A 20,866-nucleotide genomic window follows, 5' to 3' on the forward strand; every position below is an offset into this window, starting at 1 on the left:
AGTACCCCCCAGTCCCTCCCAGTTCATCCCAATCCCCCCCAGTTCCTCCCAGTGCCTCCCAGTTCATCCCAATCCTCCCCAGTCCCTCCCAGTGCCCCCCAGTTCATCCCAATGCCTCCCAGCTCATCCCAGTCTCTCCCAGTCCATCCCAATGCCCCCCAGTTCATCCCAATGCCCCCCAGTTCCTCCCAGTCCCCCCCAATCCTCCCCAGTCCCTCCTAGTCCTTCCCAGTCCCCCCCAGTTCATCCCAGTACCCCCCAGTCCCTCCCAATGCCCCCCGGTTCATCCCAATGCTCCCAAGTCCCTCCCAGTCCCTCCCAGTTCATCCCAGTTCATCCCAGTTCCCCGTCACCTCTCCCACCGTTTCCCAACCCCCCCGGGAGGGCAGGGGGCGGGGGGGGGCGGGGTCGCTCCCAGTTAAAACCAGCAGCTCCCAGTTCCCTCCCCCCCACCCGCTCCTGCTGCTGCCGACACCGATCCCAGTAACGACCCCCCCGATCCCAGTAACAACCCCCAGTAATCCCAGTAACCCCCCGATCCCAGTAACAACCCCCAGTAATCCCAGTAACCCTAATCCCAGTAACCCCCCATTCCCAGTCACCCTGATCCCAGAAACTCCCCCATTCCCAGTAACCCTAATCCCAGTAACTCCCCCCATTCCCAGTAACCCTGATCCCAGTAACCCCCCCCATTCCCAGTACCCCCCCCAATCCCAGTAACCCCCCTTGCTCCCAGTACCCCCCCCATTCCCTCCCAGTCCCCCCTGCTTTGCTCCCAGTAACCTCCCAGTCCCCCTCATTCCCCCCATTCCCTCCCAGTCCCCCCCATTCCCAGTAACCCCATTCCCCCCACTCCCTCCCAGTTCCCCCCATTCCCAGTTCCCCCACTCCCAGTTCTCCCCAGTTTCTCCCAGTCCCCCCAGTTCCTTCCAGTCCCCCCCCATTCCCAGTAACCCCATTCCCCCCCAGTCCCCCATTCCCCCCAGTCCCCCCCATTCCCAGTCCCCCCCAGTTCCCCCCCAGTCCATCCCAGTCCCTCCCAGTTCCCCCATTCCCCCCATTGCCTCCCAGTTCCCCCCACTCCCCCCATTCCCAGTCCCCCCCAGTTCCCCCCCAGTCCCCCCCAGTTCCCCCCCAGTCCCTCCCAGTTCCCCCCAGTTCCCCCATTCCCCCCATTGCCTCCCAGTTCCCCCCACTCCCCCCATTCCCAGACCCCCCAGTCCCTCCCAGTTCCCCCATTCCCCCCATTGCCTCGCAGTTCCCCCCACTCCCCCCATTCCCAGTCCCCCCCAGTCCCTCCCAGTTCCCTCCCAGTTCCCCCCAGTTCCCCCATTCCCCCCCTTGCCTCCCAGTCCCCCCGGTCCCAGACCCCCCAGTCCCTCCCAGTCCATCCCAGTCCCTCCCAGTCCCCCATTCCCCCCATTGCCTCCCAGTTCCCCCCACTCCCCCCATTCCCAGCCCCCCCCAGTCCCCCCCAGTCCATCCCAGTCCCCCCCAGTCCATCCCAGTCCATCCCAGTCCCCCCAGTTCCCCGATGCCGCTGCGTTTCGCCCCCCTGCGCCTCCCCCTGCGCCGGCGGCTGCAAACGGCTGCGGTTCTGCAGTGGGTCTGCACCTTCCTGGGCCTCGGTGAGTGACGGGGGGGGGGACAGGGGGGTCCCCAAAACCCCACTGACCCCCCCTAACCCCCCCCCAAACCCCCCTGACCCCCCCGACCCCCACACAACCCCCCCAAACCCCCCTGACCCCCCCAAACTCCTCCTCTAACTCACTACAGGTTGTTCACTCTGGTCCCTACTGATGGCTGCACTCCCAACCGTACCCCAAAACCCCCTTGGGGACCCCCCAAAAAGCCCCATGTGACCCCCACATGCCCCCCTGACCCCCCCAAAATCCTCCTGACCCCCCCGACCCCCACACAACCCCCCCAAACCCCCCTGACCCCCCCAAACTTCTCCTCTAACTCATTACAGGTTGTTCACTCTGGTCCCTACTGATGGCTCCACTCCCAACCCTACCCCAAAACCCCCTTGGGGATCCCCCAAAAAGCCCCATGTGACATCCCCACACAACCCCCCACATGCCCCCCCGACCCCCCCAAAAACCCCCCTGACCCCCCCGACCCCCACACAACCCCCCCAAACCCCCCTGACCCCCCCAAACTCCTCCTCTAACTCACTATGGGTTGTTCACTCTGGTCCCTACTGATGGCTCCACTCCCAACCCTACCCCAAAACCCCCTTGGGGACACCCCAAAAAGCCCCATGTGACCCCCACATGCCCCCGTGACCCCCCCAAAATCCTCCTGACCCCCCCAAACTCCTCCTTTAACTCACTACAGGTTGTTCACTCTGGTCCCTACTGATGGCTGCACTCCCAACCCTACCCCAAAACCCCCTTGGGGACCCCCCAAAAAGCCCCATGTGACCCCCACATGCCCCCCTGACCCCCCCAAAATCCTCCTGACCCCCCCGACCCCCACACAACCCCCCCAAACCCCCCTGACCCCCCCAAACTCCTCCTCTAACTCACTATGGGTTGTTCACTCTGGTCCCTACTGATGGCTCCACTCCCAACCCTACCCCAAAACCCCCTTGGGGATCCCCCCAAACCCCCATGACCCTCCATGTCCCCCCCAAACCCCCTTGAGATCCCCCCATCCCTCCCCTAACTCACTATGGGTTGTTCACTCTGGTCCCTACTGATGGCTGCACTCCCCAACCTCCCGGAATTTTTGGGGTCCCACAAGAAAACGGTGACCCCTAGAAACACGGTCCCTGGGGGGATGGGTAGCACTAAGGGGGGGTCACTTACCCCCCCGCTCCCGGACGCCTGGGTCCCTTCGGACCGCCGTGAGCACCCCTCCCCCACTTCGAGGTTTTTGGGGTCCCATAAGAAAACGGTGACCCCTAGAGAAACGGTTCCTGGGGGGATGGGTAGCACTAAGGGGGGGTCACTTACCCCTCCCTGCTCCCGGACGCCTGGGTCCCTAGGCCAGCTGTGCGTGCTGCTGTTCCTGCTGGCGCTGCGCGGGTCGCTGTGGTTGCCGGCGCTGTTGTACGCGGGTTGGCTCTGGGCGGACCGGGACACCCCCAACCGAGGGGGGCGCCGTTCGGCCTGGGTGCGCTCCTGGCCCGTCTGGAACTACTTCCGGGACTACTTCCCCATCTCGGTGAGCCCCGGGAGAAAAGGGTGGGCGGGGCTTGGGGAAAGGGGCGGGGCCTGAGGGAGGGGTTGGGGGGGGGCGGTCCCAAAGGGTTTGGGGCGACCTGTGAGGGTCCTAAGGGGGGGTTTGGGGGTCCCAGGAGGGTTTGGGGGGGTCAAGGGGATTTTGGGGCATTTCAGGTGAATTTTGGGTTCATTTTGAGTCATTTCCAGTCAATTTGGGGCCATTTTGGGTGGATTTGGGGGCATTTCCTGATAATTTTGGGTCATTTTGGGTGGATTTTGAGTCATCTCAGGTCAATTTTGGGCCATCCTGGGTGGATTTTGGGCCATTTTGGGGCATTTCATGTCAATTTTGGGGCATTTCCTGTCAATTTTGGGCCATTTTGGGTGGATTTTGGGCCATCTTGAGTCAATTTTTGGCCATCTTGGGTCCATTTTGAGCCATTTCCTGTCAATTTTGGGCCATTTTGGGTGGATTTTGGGCCATCTTGGGTCCATTTTGAGCCATTTCCTGTCAATTTTGGGACATTTTGGGTGGATTTTGGGCCATTTCCCATCAATTTTGGGCCATCTTGGGTCCATTTTGGGCCATCCCAGGTGGATTTTGGGCCATTTTGGGTGGATTTTGGGCCATTTTATGTCAATTTTGGGCCATCTTGAGTCAATTCTGGGCCATTTCCTGTCAATTTTGGTCATTTTTGGGTGGATTTTGGGACATCTTGAGTCAATTTTTGGCCATCTTCGGTCAACTTTGAGCCACCTCCCATCAACTTTGGGCCATTTTGGCTGCATTTGGGGCCATTTTGGCTGCATTTGGGGCCATTTTGGCTGCATTTGGGGCCATTTTGGCTGCATTTGGGGCCATTTCGGGTGCATTTCGGGCCATTTAATCTCAATTTTTGCCCATTTCCGTCTCTCTTTGCCCCCCCAGCTGGTGAAGACGCGGGACCTGGACCCCCGCCGCAATTACGTGTTCGGCTGCCACCCCCACGGGGTCTTGGCCGCGGGCGCCTTCGCCAATTTCTGCACCGAAGCCACCGGTTTTGGGGCCAAATTCCCCGGTTTGCGGCCGCACGTGCTCACCCTCCCCTGCTGGTTCCACATCCCCCTGCTCCGCGAATACTTCATGGCGGGGGGTGAGGGGCACCCCCAAAATATGGGGGGGGGGGACACCAAAGTTATGGGGGGTGGGGCTTGGGGGGGTGAGGGGAGGGGGAGTTGGGGGGAAATGAGGGGATAATGGGGCCTAAACGGCCTGAAAATGGGGCCTAAGAGGCCTCAAAATGGGGCCTAAGAGGCCTCAAAATGGCGCCTACAGAGGACTAAAAATGGGCCCTGAACACCCCAAAAATGGGGCCTAAGTGGCCTAAAAATGGGGACCAAACACCCCAAAAATGGGCCCCAAACGCCCCCAAAATGGGTCATAAATGGCCTGAAAATGGGGCCTACAGAGGCCTAAAAATGAGCCCCAAACACCCCAAAAATGGGGCCTAAACGGCCTCAAAATGGGGCCTAAGAGGCCTAAAAATGGCGCCTACAGAGGACTAAAAATGGGCCCCGAACACCCCAAAAATGGGGGCTAAGTGGCCTAAAAATGGGGCCCGAACACCCCAAAAATGGGTCATAAATGGCCTAAAAATGGGTCATAAATGGCCTGAAAATGGGGCCTACAGAGCCCTGAATTTGGGTCCTAAACGGCCTCAAAATGGGGCCTAAATGGCCTAAAAATGGGGTCTACAGACCCCTGAATTTGGGCCCTGAACACCCAAAAATGGGGCCTAAGTGGCCTAAAAATGGGGTCCAAACCCCCCAAAAATGGGTCATAAATGGCCTGAAAATGGGGCCTACAGAGGCCTAAAAATGGGCCCCAAACACCCCAAAAATGGGGCCTAAACGGCCTCAAAATGGGGCCTAAGTGGCCTAAAAATGGGGCCTACAGACGACTAAAGATGGGGCCCAAACACCCCAAAAATGGGCCTAAAACACCCCAAAAATGGGGCCTAAACGGCCTGAAAATGGCGCCTACAGAGGCCTAAAGATGGGGCCCAAACACCCCAAAAATGCGCCCAAAACACCCCAAAAATTGACCCCAAAAATGGGGCCTAAGCGACCTAAAAATGGCTCCTACAGAGCCCTGAATTTGAGCCCCAAACACCCCAAAAATGGGGCCTAAGCGGCCTCAAAATGGGGCCTACAGAGGCCCAAAGATGGGGCCCAAACACCCCAAAAATGGGTCCAAAACACCCCAAAAATGGACCCCAAAAATGGGGCCTAAGTGGCCTAAAAATGGGGTCCAAACATCCCAAAAATGGGGCCTAAACGGCCTAAAAATGGCGCCTAAATGGCCTAAAAATGGCGCCTACAGAGCCCTGAATTTGGGCCCCAAACACCCCAAAAATGGGTCCAAAACACCCAAAAATGGGTCCTACGGAGCCCAAATTTTGGGGGTGCACCCACCAAAGATGGGTCCTGATGCACCCTAAATGTGGGGGTGCACCAACCCAAAATGCCCCCCCCAGAGCCCCAAATTTGGGGTGAAACCCATGACAAATGGGTCCTAAATCTGGGCCTTCACCTACCAAAAATGGCCCCAAACACCCCAAAAATGGGTCCAAAACACCCAAAAATGGGTCCTACAGAGCCCAAATTTTGGGGGTGTACCCACCAAAGATGGGTCCTAATGCACCCTAAATATGGGGGTGCACCCACCTAAAATTTGGGGTGACACCCATGAAAAATGGGTCCTACAGAGGCCTAAATCTGGGCCTTCACCCACCAAAAATGGGCCCCAAACACCCCAAAAATGGGTCCAAAACACCCAAAAACAGGTCCTACGGAGCCCAAATTTTGGGGGTGCACCCACCAAAGATGGGTCCTAATGCTCCCTAAATATGGGGGTGCACCCACCTAAAATTTGGGGTGACACCCATGAAAAATGAGCCCTACAGAGGCCTAAATCTGGGCCTTCACTCACCAAAAGTAGGCCCAAAACCACCCAAAAATGGGCCCAAAACACCCAAAAATGGGTCCTACGGAGCCCAAATTTTGGGGGTCCACCCACCAAAGATGGGTCCTAATGCACCCTAAATATGGGGGTGCACCAACCCAAAATGCCCCCCCCAGAGCCCCAAATTTGGGGCGACACCCATGACAAATGGGTCCTAAATCTGGGCCTTCACCCCCATGAAAGGGTCACTTGGGGTGCTAATTTTGGGGTGTCCCCCAATTTTTGGGGTGCAGGGCTGGTGTCGTCATCCCGTTCCAGCCTGGAGTTCCTGCTGAGTCGACCGGGGGGGGGCCAGGTGGCCGTGATCGTTTTGGGGGGCCCCCCCGAGGCCTTGGATGCGCGGCCCGGAGCCTCCACCATGAGGGTTTTGGGGCGCAAGGGATTCGTGAGGATCGGGTTGGAGCATGGGTGAGGGGTTTGGGGGGTCCTGGGGGGGTTTGGGGGGTCCTGGGGGTTTTTGGGGGGGTCCTAGGGGGGTTTTGGGGGGTCCTGGGGAGTCACAACGGGGGGGTTTGGGGTTCTAAAGGGGGGATTTGGGGTCCCAAGGGGGGAAATTTGGGCTGGTGGGGGAGGCTCAAGGGGGGACTTGGGGTCCCCAAATGGGGGGTTTGGGGTCCTGGGGGTTTTTGGGGGAGTCCTGGGGGGTTTTGGGGGGGTCCTGAGGGTTTTGGGGGGGTCCTGGGGGGTCACAATGGGGGGGGTTGGGGTTTTAAAGGGGGGATTTGGGGTTCCCAAAGGGGGAATTTGGGGTCCTGGGGGCATCACAAGGGGGGATTTGGGGTCCCCAAGTAGGGGGTTTGGGGTCCTGGGGGGTTTTGGGGGGTCCTGGGGGTTTTTGGGGGGGCCCTAGGGGGGTTTTGGGGGGTCCTGGGGGGTCACAATGGGGGTTTTGGGGTTTTAAAGGGGGGATTTGGGGTCCCAAGAGGGGAAATTTGGGCTGGTGGGGGAGGCTCAAGGGGGACTTGGGGTCCCCAAATGGGGGGTTTGGGGTCCTGGGGGTTTTTGGGGGGTCTCCAAATCCAGGTGTGTTCCCCAGAACTCCTGGATCCCTCCCCAAACTCCTTGGTCCCCCCCGAACTCCTGGGTCCCCCGAACTCCTGGGTCCCCCCCACACTCCTGGCTCCCCCCCGAACTCCTGGGTCCCCCCCCGAACTCCTGGGTCCCCCAAACTCCTGGGTCCCCCCCGAACTCCTGGGTCCCCCCCAAACTCCTGGGTCCCTCCCGCACTCCTTGGTCCCCCCAGACTCCTGGGTCCCCCCCGAACTCCTGGGTCCCCCCTGAACTCCTGGGTCCCCCCCCAAACTCCTGGATCCCCCTTAAACTCCTGGGTCCCCCCCAGACTCCTGGGTCCCCCCCGAACTCCTGGGTCCCTGGGGCACTCCTGGGTCCCTCCCGAACTCCTGGGTCCCCGCAGGGCGTCGCTGGTGCCCGTGTTCAGTTTTGGGGAGAACGAGCTGTTCCAGCAGGTGCCCAACCCCCCCGGCTCGGGGCTGCGGCGCCTGCAGCTGCGGCTCCAGCGCCTTTTTGGGGTCACCTTCCCCCTTTTCCACGCACGGGGGGTGTTCCAGTACGATTTTGGGCTCCTCCCCTTCCGGAGACCCATTCACACGGTGGGTGAGTGAACCCCGAAATGGGGGGGACCCCAAAAATGGGGGGGAGCCCAAAAATAGGGGGAGAAATCAGGGGGAACCACTAAAAATTAAAGGGGGGAACCTAAAATGGGAGGAACCACTAAATAGTGGGGGGGAACCTATAAATGGGTGGGACCATAAAATGGGGGACCCCAAAATAGGGGGAGAAATTGGGGGGAACCACTAAAAAATAAGGGGGGGAATGGGGGAAACCTAAAATGGGACGAACCACTAAATAGTGGGGGGGAACCTATAAATGGGTGGGACCATAAAATGGGGGGACCCGAAAATAGGGGGGAGCCCAAAATAGGGGGAGAAATTGGGGGGAACCACTAAAAAATAAGGGGGGGAATGGGGGAAACCTAAAATGGGAGGAACCACTAAATAGTGGGGGGGAACCTATAAATGGGTGGGACCATAAAATGGGGGGACCCGAAAATGGGGGGGACCCGAAAATGGGGGGAGAAATCGGGGGGAACCACTAAAAAAAAAGGGGGGGAATGGGGGAACCCCTAAAATGGGAGGAACCACTAAATAATGGGGGGAAGTGGGGGGAACCCCTAAAATGGGAGGAACCACTAAATAATGGGGGGAACCCTAAAAATGGGGGAACACTGAAAATGGGGGGAAGAATGGGGGGGACCCTAAAAATGGGAGGACCCCCTAGAAAATGGGGGGAACCCCAAAAATGGGAGGAGCCACTCAATAATGGGGGGAACCACTAAAAAATGGAGGGGAGAATGGGGGGAACCCTAAAAATGGGGGGACCCTAAAAATGGGGAGGAACCACTAAATAATGGGAGGGAATTGGGGGGAACCCTAAAAATGGGAGGAACCACTAAACAATGGGGGGAACCCCAAAAATGGGAGGAACCACTAAATAATGGGGGGAACCCTAAAATGGGGGGGAACCTATAAATGGGGGGAACCTAAAATGGGAGGGGACCACTAAATAATGGGGGGAACCACTAAATAATGGGGGGGACCCCAAAAATGGGGGGGACCCCAAAAATGGGGGGGACTCCAAAACCACCCCATGGTGTCTGAGAGGGGGGGATCGAATCTTGGGGTTCATTGGGCTGTTTGGGGGTGGATTTGGGGGGCACTTGGACACCTGGGTCCTTGTGCCCCCCTCCCCCTGAATTGAACTCTTGTGTCCCCCCCACCCCGGACGCCTGGGTCCCTCCTGAACTCCTGGGTCCTCCCCGGACGCCTGGGTCCCCCGAACTCCTGGGTCCTCCCCGGACGCCTGGGTCCCCCGCAGTGGGGCGCCCCCTGGATCTGCCGCGCACCCCGAATCCGTCGCCCCCCACGGTCGATCGGTGGCACCGGCGTTACCTGCAGCACCTGGAGCTGCTGTTCGAGGAGCAGAAATCGGGGTTCGGGGTCCCCCCCGAGTGCCATCTGCAGTTCGAATGAGACGGGGGTGGGGGGGTCCCCAAAAACAGGACCCCAGAAATGGGACCCCCAACATTTGGGGGTCTCTGGGGGATCCCCAAGAGAGTGTGTGACCCCCAAATCCTGCGGAAATAAAGTGAATAGATGTGATTTGTGAGCGGGAAGATTTGGGGGTTCAGGGGGGGATTTTTGGGGTGCTGGGGGGATTTTGAGGGTGTTGGGCATTTGGGGGTTCAGGGGGATATTTTTGGGGGTGCGAAGAGGAATTTTGGGCCAAATCCCCGTGATTTGTGTCATTTTGACGGGGGGGTCCCCCAAAATCCCTCCCCCTGCCCCACCCGAACTCCTGGGTCCCTTTCTTTCCCGCCCCCGGGCGGGGGTCAAAGTTCAGGGTGGGGCCGCGGGACGTGGCGCGTGCGGGAGGTTCGTGGGGGGCGGGGGGGGTCACCCCCGAACTCCTGGGTCCCTCCCGAACTCCTGGGTCCTCCCCCCGGACGCCTGGGTCCTCCCGAACTCCTGGGTCCCCCTGGGCTCCTGGGTCCGCCCCCCCTGAACTCCTGGGTCCCCCCGAACTCCTGGGTTCCTCCCGGACGCCTGGGTCCCCTGTATGTCATTAATAACCCCCTGGGGTGCAATGTGGGGTTCATCACCCGGACGCCTGGGTCCCTCCCCGAACTCCTGGGTCCCTACCCGAACTCCTGGGTCCCCTCCCGAACTCCTGGGTCCCCTCCCGAACTCCTGGGTCCCTCCTGGACCCCCATTGTCCCCCATAGGAAATGCAAGTCCCGGTCAGCTGGCTGCAGGCGCTGAGCGTCATGCAATACATGGCGACGTTCCTGGGGCTAGGTAATTAAAAAGGGGGGGTTAATTAATACCGGGGGGTGTTAATTAGGTCCTGGGGGGGGTGGTTATGGAGCTGGGTGGGGGGTAATTGGACATAAAGGGGGGTTAATTGGACCCTAAGGGGGTTAATTGGACCCTAAGGGGGTTAATTGGTCCTTGGGGGAGGGTGTAATTGGAATCTGGGGCGGGGGTAATTAACACCTAGGGGGGTTAATTAATACGGGGGGGGTAATTAAGCCCGGGGGGGGCGGTTATGAACTCTGGGGGGGTTAATTTGACTCTAATGGGAGTTAATTGGACCCTAAGGGGGGTTAAGTGAATTAATTGGAGCAAAACGGGGGTTAATTGGTCCTTGGGGGAGGGGAATTGGGATCGGAGGGGGAGGGGGTAATTAACACCGCGGGGTAATTAATTAACCCCCCAGGCCCCGGAGCGATCGTGTTGCTGCTGCTGCTGCTGCGAACGAGATTCTGGATCCTCCCAGTTCTGTACTGGTGCTGGTGGCTCTGGGACTGGGACGGGGCAGAGAGAGGTGGGGACAGACAGGGGGACAGGGGACAGACAGGGGACATGGGACATGGGGACAGACAGGGGGACAGGGGATGGACAGGGGGACGGGGGGATACGGGGATATGGGGACTTGACTTGGGTCACTGGGGGGGCACTAGGACCCTGGGGGTCACTGGGATATGGGGATGGGGGACAGGGGGACATAGGGACAAGGGGATATGGGGACAGGGGGATATGGGGACAGGACTTGGGTCACTGGGGGGGCTTTAGGACCCTGGGGGTCACTGGTGGTCACTTGGGGTCGCTGGGACATGGGGACAATCGGGACACAGGGACATGGGGGATATGGGGACAGGACCTTGGGTCACTGGTCGGGGGGCTCTAGGACCCTGGGGTCACTCAGGGTCACTGGGGGGCTTTAGGACCCTGGGGTTCACTCGGGGTCACTGGGACAGGGGGACATGGGGGGTCATGTTGAGAAGGGGGGGACCCCAGGACACAAATCACGGGGTGTCCCCCCGTGTCCCCAAGGTCCCCGGCACTGGGATTGGGTGCGAAACTGGAGGATTTGGGATCATTTCTGTGACTATTTCCCCATCAAGGTACGGGGGAGGGGACACGAACGTCCCCCTTGTGTCCCCATGGCCCCAAATCCCTCCAAAGTCACCCTGTCCCCTCATGTCCCCAAATCCCCACATTGTCCCCAATGTCCCCAGATCCCCATGTCCCCCCATATCCTCCCAACACCCCCAATGTCCCCAATATCCCCATTACCCCAAATCCCCGCATTGTCCCCAATGTCCCCAATGTCCCCATTGCCCCATGTCCCCCCAATGTCCCCAATGTCCCCATATCCCCATATTCTCCCATGTCCCCCGTCCCCCCATTGTCCCCATTGCCCCCGCTGTCCCAAATGTCCCCATTGCCCCCAATGCCCCCACTGCCCCTATTGTCCCCACTGCCCCCATTGTCCCCACTGCCCCCAATGTCCCCATTGCCCCCAATCCCCCCAATACCCCCATTGCCCCCGCTGTCCCAAATGTCCCCATTGCCCCCAATGTCCCCACTGCCCCCAATGTCCCCATTGTCCCCATTGCCCTCAATGTCCCCACTGTCCCGATTGCCCCCAATGCCCCCTTAGCCCCATTGTCCCCCTTAGCCCCATTGTCCCCATCGCCCCCATTGTCCTCAATGCCCCCAATGTCCCCATTGCCCCCAATGCCTCCAATGTCCCCATTGCCCCCAATGTCCCCAATGCCCCCAATGTCCCCATTGCCCCCATTCTCCCACTTAGCCCCATTGTCCCCATCGCCCCCATTGTCCTCAATGCCCCCAATGTCCCCATTGCCCCCAATGCCCCCAATGTCCCCATTGCCCCCAATGTCCCCATTGCCCCCATTGTCACCCTTAGCCCCGTTGCCCCCAATGCCCCCATTGTCCCCCTTAGCCTCATTGCCCCCATTGCCCCCAATGTCCCCATTGCCCCCAATGTCCCCATTTCCCATGTCCCCCTTGCCCCCAATGTCCCCCCTGCCCCCATTGCTCCCAATGCCCCCACTGCCCTCATTGCCCCCAATGTCCCCATTGCCCCCAATGTCCCCATTGCCCCCAATGTCCCCACTGCCCCCAATGCCCCCATTGTCCCCTATGTCCCCATTGCCCCCACTGCCCTCATTGCCCCCAATGTCCCCATTGCCTCCATTGTCCCCCTTAGCCCCAATACCCCCATTGCCCCCAATGTCCCCTATGTCCCCCTTGCCCCCACTGCCCCCATTGCCCTCAATGTCCCCATTGCCCCCACTGCCCCCATTGCCCCCATCACCCCCATTGTCCCCCATTGCCCCAATACCCCCAATGCCCCCATTGTCCCCTATGTCCCCATTGCCCCCACTGCCCCCATTGCCCCCAATGCCTCCATTGTCCCCTATGTCCCCATTGCCCCCATCACCCCCATTGTCCCCAATGTCCCCACCGTCCCCAGGTGATCCGCACGGCCCCGCTGCCCCCCGGGCGCAGTTACCTGCTGACCGCCCACCCCCACGGCGTCTCGTGTCTCGGGGTGTTCGGCGCCTTCATCACGGGGGGTCGGGGGGCGGCCGGGACCCCCAGACCCGGCTGTGGGGGGGGCCCATGTCCCGGCCTGCGCCCCACATTGGCCGCATTGGCCGGGCTGTTCCATCTGCCGCTCTATAGGGAGTACGCGCTGGCCGCTGGTGAGGAGCTGGGGGGGTTTGGGGGGGTTTTGGGGGGCTATGGGGGGTTATGGGGGGCTACAGGGGGGTCTGGGGGGATATGGGGGGAATATGAAGCATTTTGGGGCTTTGGGGGGGATACGAAGGACTTGGGGGGTTTGGGGGACTTGGGGGGATTTGGGGTGACTTGGAGGGTGTTATGGGGACTACGGGGGCTATGGGGGGTATATGAAGGATTTGGGGGATATTATAGGGGGTTTTGGGGGGCTATGGGGTTTATGGGGGGCTATGGGGGGCTACGGGGGGAATATGAAGCATTTGGGGGCTTTGGGGGGGATACGAAGGACTTGGGGGGTTTGGGGGACTTGGGGGGATTTGGGGTGACTTGGAGGGTGTTATGGGGACTACGGGGGCTATGGGGGGTATATGAAGGATTTGGGGGATATTATAGGGGGTTTTGGGGGGCTATGGGGTTTATGGGGGGCTATGGGGGGCTACGGGGGGAATATGAAGCATTTTGGGGCTTTGGGGGGGATACGAAGGACTTGGGGGGTTTGGGGGACTTGGGGGTTTTGGGGTGACTTGGAGGGTGTTATGGGGACTATGGGGGCTATGGGGGGTATATGAAGGATTTGGGGGATGTTATAGGGGGTTTTGGGGGGCTATGGGGTTTATGGGGGGCTATGGGGGGCTACGGGGTGAATATGAAGCATTTGGGGGCTTTGGGTGGGATATGAAGGACTTGGGGGGTTTGGGGGACTTGGGGGGATTTGGGGTGACTTGGAGGGTGTTATGGGGACTACGGGGGCTATGGGGGGGATATGAAGGATTTGGGGGATGTTATAGGGGGTTTTGGGGGGCTATGGGGTTTATGGGGGTCTATGGGGGGTTATGGGTAGGATATGAAGGATTTGGGGGCTTTGGGGGGGATATGAAGGACTTGGGGGGTTTGGGGGACTTGGGGTGACTTGGAGGGTGTTATGGGGTCTATGGGGCCTATGGGGGGGGATATGAAGGATTTGGGGGTTTTGGGGGATGTTATAGGGGGTTTTGGGGGGCTATGGGGTTTATGGGGGTCTATGGGGGGTTATGGGTAGGATATGAAGGATTTGGGGGCTTTGGGGGGGATATGAAGGACTTGGGGGTTTGGGGGACTTGGGGGGATTTGGGGTGACTCAGAGGGTGTTGTGGGGGGATATGGGGGGCTATAGGTGGTTATGGGGGGGATATGAAGGATTTGGGGGCTTTGGGGGATGTTATGGGGTAATTTGGGGGGTTCGGGGGGGCTATGGGGTGGTTCTGGGTCAATTTTTGGGTGGTTTTGGGTCTATTTCTGGGTTATTTTGGGTCCATTTTGGGGTTGGTCTTGGGTCCATTTTGGGCCCATTTCTGTCAGTTTTGGGCCCACTTCTGTCAATTTTGGGCCCATTTCTGTCAGTTTTGGGCCCACTTCTGTCAAGTTTGGGCCCATTTCTGTCAATTTTGGGCCCATTTCTGTCAGTTTTGGGCCCACTTCTGTCAGTTTTGGGCCCACTTCTGTCTCTTTTGGGCCCATTTCTGTCAGTTTTGGGCCCACTTCTGTCTCTTTTGGGCCCATTTCTGTCAATTTTGGGCCCACTTCTGACTCTTTTGGGCCCACTTCTGTCTCTTTTGGGCCCATTTCTGTCAGTTTTGGGCCCACTTCTGACTCTTTTGGGCCCATTTCTGTCAATTTTGGGCCCACTTCTGTCAAGTTTGGGCCCATTTCTGTCCATTTTGGGCCCACTTCTGGCTCTTTTGGGCCCATTTCTGTCAGTTTTGGGCCCACTTCTGACTCTTCTGGGCCCATTTCTGTCCGTTTTGGGCCCATTTCTGTCCGTTTTGGGCCCATTTCTGTCACTTTTGTGCCCATTTTTGGGATTTTGGGCATTCCAGCATGGTGTTTTCCCTCGCGGGCTGCATTTTTGGGTCATTTTGGCCCTGTTTCGCAGGTCTGTGCCCCGTGAGCCGTCGTTGCCTGGAGCGGGTGCTGTCGCGGCCCAACCAGGCCCTGCTGGTGATGGTCGGGGGGGCGGCCGAGGCGCTGGAGGGGACCCCGGGGACACATCGCGTCACCTTGGGCGGCCGGACGGGCTTCGTGAAGCTGGCGCTGAAATATGGGTGAGAAAAGGGGAAAACGGGGTTAATTGGGGGTTAATTGGGGTTGGTTGGGGGTGATTAATTGGGGAATTACCTCAGGGAATGAAGGGGGTTTGGCCCCTGGCATTGGTTGAGCTGCAGGGGGCGCTGCTGAGGGGAATGGGGGCAATGGGGGAAATGGGGGAAATGGGGGGAAATGGGGGGAAAATGGGGGGAAAATGGGGAAAATGGGGGAAATGGGGAAATGGGGGAATGGGGAGGATGGGGGGAAGATTGGGGGTTAATTGGGGTTAATTGGGGTTGATTAATTGGGGAATTACCTCAGGGAATGAAGGGGGTTTGGCCCCTGGCATTGGCGGGGCTGCAGGGGGCGCTGCTGAGGGGAATGGGGGCAATGGGGGAAATGGGTGAAATGGGGGGAAATGGGGGGAAAATGGGGGGAAAATGGGGAAAATGGGGGAAATGGGGGATGGGGAGGATGGGGGGAAGATTGGGGGGGTTAATTGGGGTGATTGGGGTTGATTAATTGGGGAATTACCTCAGGGAATGAAGGGGGTTTGGCCCCTGGCATTGGCGGGGCTGCAGGGGGCGCTGCTGAGGGGAATGGGGGCAATGGGGGAATGGGGGAAAATGGGGGGAAAATGAGGGGAAAATGGGGGAAAATGGGGGAAATGGGGGATGGGAAGGATGGGGGGAAGGTTGGGGGTTAATTGGGGTTAATTGGGGTTGATTAATTGGGGAATTACCTCAGGGAATGAAGGGGTTTGGCCCCTGGCATTGGCGGGGCTGCAGGGGGCGCTGCTGAGGGGAATGGGGGCAATGGGGGAAATGGGGGAAATGGGGGGAAATGGGGGAAAATGAGGGGAAAATGGGGGAAATAGGGGATGGGGGGAAGATTGGGGGTTAATTGGGGTTAATTGGGGTTGATTAATTGGGGAATTACCTCAGGGAATGAAGGGGGTTTGGCACCTGGCATTGGCGGGGCTGCAGGGGGCGCTGCTGAGGGGAATGGGGGCAATGGGGGAATGGGGGAAATGGGGGAAAATGAGGGGAAAATGGGGAAAAATGGGGGAAATGGGGGATGGGGAGGATGGGGGGAAGATTGGGGGTTAATTGGGGTTAATTGGGGTTGATTAATTGGGGAATTACCTCAGGGAATGAAGGGGGTTGGCCCCTGGCATTGGCGGGGCTGCAGGGGGCGCTGCTGAGGGGAATGGGGGCAATGGGGGAAATGGGGGAAATGGGGGGAAATGGGGGGAAAATGGGGGAAAATGGGGAAAAATGGGGGAAATGGGGGATGGGGAGGATGGGGGGAAGATTGGGGGTTAATTGGGGTTAATTGGGGTTGATTAATTGGGGAATTACCTCAGGGAATGAAGGGGGTTTGGCCCCTGGCATTGGCGGGGCTGCAGGGGGCGCTGCTGAGGGGAATGGGGGCAATGGGGGAATGGGGGAAATGGGGGGAAAATGAGGGGAAAATGGGGGAAAATGGGGGAAATGGGGGATGGGGAGGATGGGGGGAAGATTGGGGGTTAATTGGGGTTAATTGGGGTTGATTAATTGGGGAATTACCTCAGGGAATGAAGGGGTTTGGCCCCTGGCATTGGCGGGGCTGCAGGGGGCGCTGCTGAGGGGAATGGGGGCAATGGGGGAATGGGGGAAAAATGGGGATAAATGGGGGAAAATGGGGGAAATGGGGGAAATGGGGGAATGGGGAGGATGGGGGGAAGATTGGGGGTTAATTGGGGTTAATTGGGGTTGATTAATTGGGGAATTACCTCAGGGAATGAAGGGGTTTGGCACCTGGCATTGGCGGGGCTGCAGGGGGCGCTGCTGAGGGGAATAGGGGCAATGGGGGAATGGGGGAAAATGGGGGGAAAATGAGGGGAAAATGGGGGAAAATGGGGGAAATGGGGGATGGGGAGGATGGGGGGAAGGTTGGGGGTTAATTGGGGTTAATTGGGGTTGATTAATTGGGGAATTACCTCAGGGAATGAAGGGGTTTGGCACCTGGCATTGGCGGGGCTGCAGGGGGCGCTGCTGAGGGGAATGGGGGCAATGGGGGAATGGGGGAAATGGGGGGAAATTAGGGGAAAATGGGGGAAAATGGGGGAAAATGGGGGAAATGGGGGATGGGGAGGATGGGGGGAAGATTGGGGGTTAATTGGGGTTAATTGGGGTTGATTAATTGGGGAATTACCTCAGGGAATGAAGGGGTTTGGCCCCTGGCATTGGCGGGGCTGCAGGGGGCGCTGCTGAGGGGAATGGGGGCAATGGGGGAATGGGGGAAAAATGGGGATAAATGGGGGAAAATGGGGGAAATGGGGGAAATGGGGGAATGGGGAGGATGGGGGGAAGATTGGGGGTTAATTGGGGTTAATTGGGGTTGATTAATTGGGGAATTACCTCAGGGAATGAAGGGGTTTGGCCCCTGGCATTGGCGGGGCTGCAGGGGGCGCTGCTGAGGGGAATGGGGGCAATGGGGGAAATGGGGGAAATGGGGGGAAATGGGGGGAAAATGGGGGGAAAATGGGGGAAATTGGGGGAAATTGGGGTTTAATTGGGGGTAACTGGGAGGGAAATGGGGCCAAACTGGGGGAAATGGAGTGAAAATTGAGGGGGGAAACGGAGAAAATGGGGGGCAAACTGGGGGGCAATGGGGGTAATTGGGAAGGGGTAACGACGAACATTTTGGGGTCCAAAGGGTCATTTTGGGGTCAAAATGAACATTTTGGGGTGCAAAGGGACATTTTGGGTTGCAAAGGATCATTTGGGGGTCCAAAGGTCCATTTTTGGGCTCCAAAGGGATATTTTTGGGGTCCCAATGGATATTTTGGGGTCCCAAGGGCTATTGTGGGGCCCCAAGGACCATTTTGGGGTCCCAAGGACCATTTTGGGGTCCCAATGGATATTTTGGGGTCCCAAGGGCTATTGTGGGGTCCCAAGGACCATTTTGGGGTCCCAATGGATATTTTGGGGTCCCAAGGGCTATTGTGGGGTCCCAAGGACCGTTTTGGGGTCCCAATGGATATTTTGGGGTCCCAAGGGCTATTATGGGGTCCCAAGGACCATTTTGGGGTCCCAAGGGACATTTTGGGGTCCAAAGGACCATTTTGGGGGTCCCAAGGGACATTTTGGGGTCCCAAGGACCATTTTTGGGGTCCCATGGGACATTCTGGCGTCCCAAGGGACATTTTGGGGTCCAAAGGACCATTTTAGGGTGCAAAGGGATATTTTGGGGCCCCAAGGTCCATTTTGGGGTGCAAAGTCCGGTTTTGGCGTCCAAAGGCCCATTTTGGGGGTCCCAAGGCCCATTTTTGGGGTCTCAAGGCCCGTTTTTGGGCTCCCAAGGCCCATTTTTGGGCTCCCAAGGCCCATTTTTGGGGTCCCAAGTCCCGTTTTTTGGGGTGGAAAGTCCCGTTTTTGGGGTGCCAGCTCCGTCTCCTCCTCAGCGCCCCCCTGGTGCCCGTGTACGTGTTCGGGGAGCAGGAGGCGTTCCAGGTTCCCCCCCAAACCGAGGGGTCGCGGCTGCGGCGGCTCCAGCGGTGGCTCAAGCGGCTTTTGGGGTTCGCCCCGTTGATCTTCTGGGGGAGAGGCGGGAACCCGTTGCTGCCCTTCCAGCGACCAATCACCGTCGTGGGTGAGTCGCGGCGACCAATGGGCGTGCTGGGCGGAGCGGGGAGGGACCAATCGGCGTGGGGGAGTGGGTGGGACTAATCGGAGCGGGGAGGGAGCAATCGGAGTGAGGGAAGTGGGAGGGACCAATCACTGGGGGTGGGGGGAGTGGGAGGGACCAATCACTGGGGGTGGGGGGAGTGGGAGGGACCAATTGGTGGGGGGGGGAGTGGGAGGGACCAATCGCGGTTGGGGGGGGAGTAGGAGGGACCCCAAAAGAACCCAGGAAATGAAGTAAAAATGGATCCAAAAATAAGCTAAAAATGGACCCAAAAAGCCCAAAAATGGACCCAAAAAGTCCAAAAATTGACCCAAAACCAACTTAAAAATGGACCCAAAACAACTAAAGTGGGGGGAGGGTCGGTCATTGGGTCCATTTTGGGGTTCATTGGGTTCATTTTGGGGGGTTCATGGGGTCATTTTGGGGGTTCATTGGGTTCATTTTGGGGGTTCAGTGGGGTTCATTGGGTCAATTTTTGGGGTTCATTGGGTTCATTTGGGGTTCATTGGGTTCATTTTGGGGTTCATTGGGTCCATTTGTGGGTTCATGGGTCCACTTTTGGGGTTCATTGGGTTCATTCTCGGGGTTCATTGGGTCCATTTGTGGGTTCAGGGGGGTTCAGGGGTTCATTTGGGGGTTCATGGGTTCATTTGTGGGTTCAGGGGGGTTCATGGATTCATTCTGGGGGTTCATGGTTTCATTCTGGGGGTTCATTGGGTTCACTTTGGGGGTTCATTTGTGGGTTCGGGGGGGTTCATGGGTTGATTCTGGGGGTTCATTGGGTTCATTCTGGGGGTTCATTGGGTTCATTTGTGGGTTCGGGGGGGTTCATGGGTTCATTCTGGGGGTTCATTGGGTCCATTTGTGGGTTCGGGGGGGTTCATGGGTTCATTCTGGGGGTTCATTGGGTCCATTTGTGGGTTCGGGGGGGTTCATGGGTTCATTCTGGGGGTTCATTGGGTCCATTTGTGGGTTCAGGGGGGTTCAGGGGTTCATTTGGGGGTTCAGGGGGGTTCAGGGGTTCATTCTGGGGGTTAAGGGGGGTTCAGGGGTTCATTTGGGGGTTCAGGGGGGTTCATGGGTTCATTCTTGGGGTTCATTGGGTTCATTCTGGGGGTTCATGGGTTCATTCTGGGGGTTCATTGGGTTCATTCTGGGGGTTCATGGGTTCATTTGGGGGTTCAGGGGGGTTCATGGGTTCATTCTGGGGGTTCATTGGGTTCATTTATGGGTTCAGGGGGGGTTTCATGGGTTCATTTGGGGGTTCATGGGTTCATTGGGTTCATTTGGGGGTTCAGGGGGGGTTCATGGGTTCATTCTGGGGGTTCATGGGGTTCATTTGTGGGTTCGGGGGGGGGTCATGGGTTCATTTGGGGGTTCATGGGTTCATTCTGGGGGTTCATTGGGTTCATTCTGGGGGTTCATTTGGGGGTTCAGGGGGGGGTTCATGGGTTCATCCTGGGGGTTCATTGGGTTCATTCTGGGGGTTCATTGGGTTCATTTTGGGGTTCATTGGGTCCATTTGTGGGTTCATGGGTCCACTTTTGGGGTTCATTGGGTTCATTCTGGGGGTTCATTGGGTCCATTTGTGGGTTCAGGGGGGTTCAGGGGTTCATTCGGGGGTTCATGGGTTCATTCTGGGGGTTCATTGGGTTCATTTGTGGGTTCGGGGGGGTTCATGGGTTCATTGGATTCATTCTGGGGGTTCATTGGGTTCATCAGTGGGTCCGGGGGGGTTCATTTTCGGGGTCCCCCCCAGTGGGCGCCCCCCTGGAGGTGCCGCGCCGGCCCTGCCCCTCCCCCCAGGAGGTGGCGCTGTTCCACCGGCTGCACCGGCAGCGCCTCCTGCGGCTCTTCCGGGAGCACAGGGCGGCCGCCGGGGTCCCCCCCGACGCCCAGCTCAGCATCACGTGACCCCAAAACACCCCCCGAACCCCAAAACCCCCCTGACACCCCCCCGAAACCCCTGACCCCCCTGAACCCCAAAAACCCCCCTGACCCCCCCCCCCCGAATCCCCTGACCCCCCCATGAACCCCCAAAAACCCCCGATGCCCAGCTCAGCATCACGTGACCCCAAAACACCCCCCGAACCCCAAAACCCCCCTGACCCCCACCCCGAACCCCTGACCCCCCATGAACCCCAAAACCCCCTGAACCCCCACCCCGAATCCCCTGACCCCCCCCACCATGAACCCCAAAACCCCCACTTCGAATCCCCTGACCCCCATGAACCCCAAAACCCCCTGAACCCCCACCCTCAATCCCCTGACCCCCCACGAACCCCCAAAACCCCCCGACCCTCCCCAAATCCCGACCACCATGA

The 20,866-nt window shown here is 58.7% G+C and overlaps 1 protein-coding gene across 1 annotated transcript; it reads left to right on the plus strand.

Annotated features, from left to right (window-relative positions):
• The first annotated feature begins 2,316 nt into the window (after positions 1-2,316).
• On the plus strand, positions 2,317-20,536 carry LOC136113870 (uncharacterized). The gene is made up of 12 exons (XM_071800115.1): positions 2,317-3,171; positions 4,099-4,303; positions 6,408-6,582; positions 7,589-7,788; positions 9,070-9,214; positions 9,997-10,049; positions 10,471-10,578; positions 11,088-11,158; positions 12,538-12,769; positions 14,719-14,887; positions 18,319-18,506; positions 20,302-20,536. Exons 1-12 carry the CDS (start codon positions 2,677-2,679, stop codon positions 20,454-20,456), a joined length of 2,196 nt encoding a protein of 731 aa, XP_071656216.1. The 5' UTR covers positions 2,317-2,676; the 3' UTR covers positions 20,457-20,536.
• The last annotated feature ends 330 nt before the right edge of the window (positions 20,537-20,866 follow it).

Source organism: Patagioenas fasciata, chromosome 29 (assembly GCF_037038585.1).
Source record: "Patagioenas fasciata isolate bPatFas1 chromosome 29, bPatFas1.hap1, whole genome shotgun sequence".
NCBI lineage: Eukaryota > Metazoa > Chordata > Aves > Columbiformes > Columbidae > Patagioenas > Patagioenas fasciata.

Bases quoted from the DNA above. Each gene is read 5' to 3' on its own strand.
- LOC136113870 (XM_071800115.1), top strand. From the start codon at position 2,677: ATGGGTTGTTCACTCTGGTCCCTACTGATGGCTGCACTCCCCAACCTC. The intron at 3,172-4,098 runs GTGAGCCCCGGG...TTGCCCCCCCAG, and splicing joins GGGACTACTTCCCCATCTCG to CTGGTGAAGACGCGGGACCT. The intron at 14,888-18,318 runs GTGAGAAAAGGG...TCTCCTCCTCAG, and splicing joins AAGCTGGCGCTGAAATATGG to CGCCCCCCTGGTGCCCGTGT.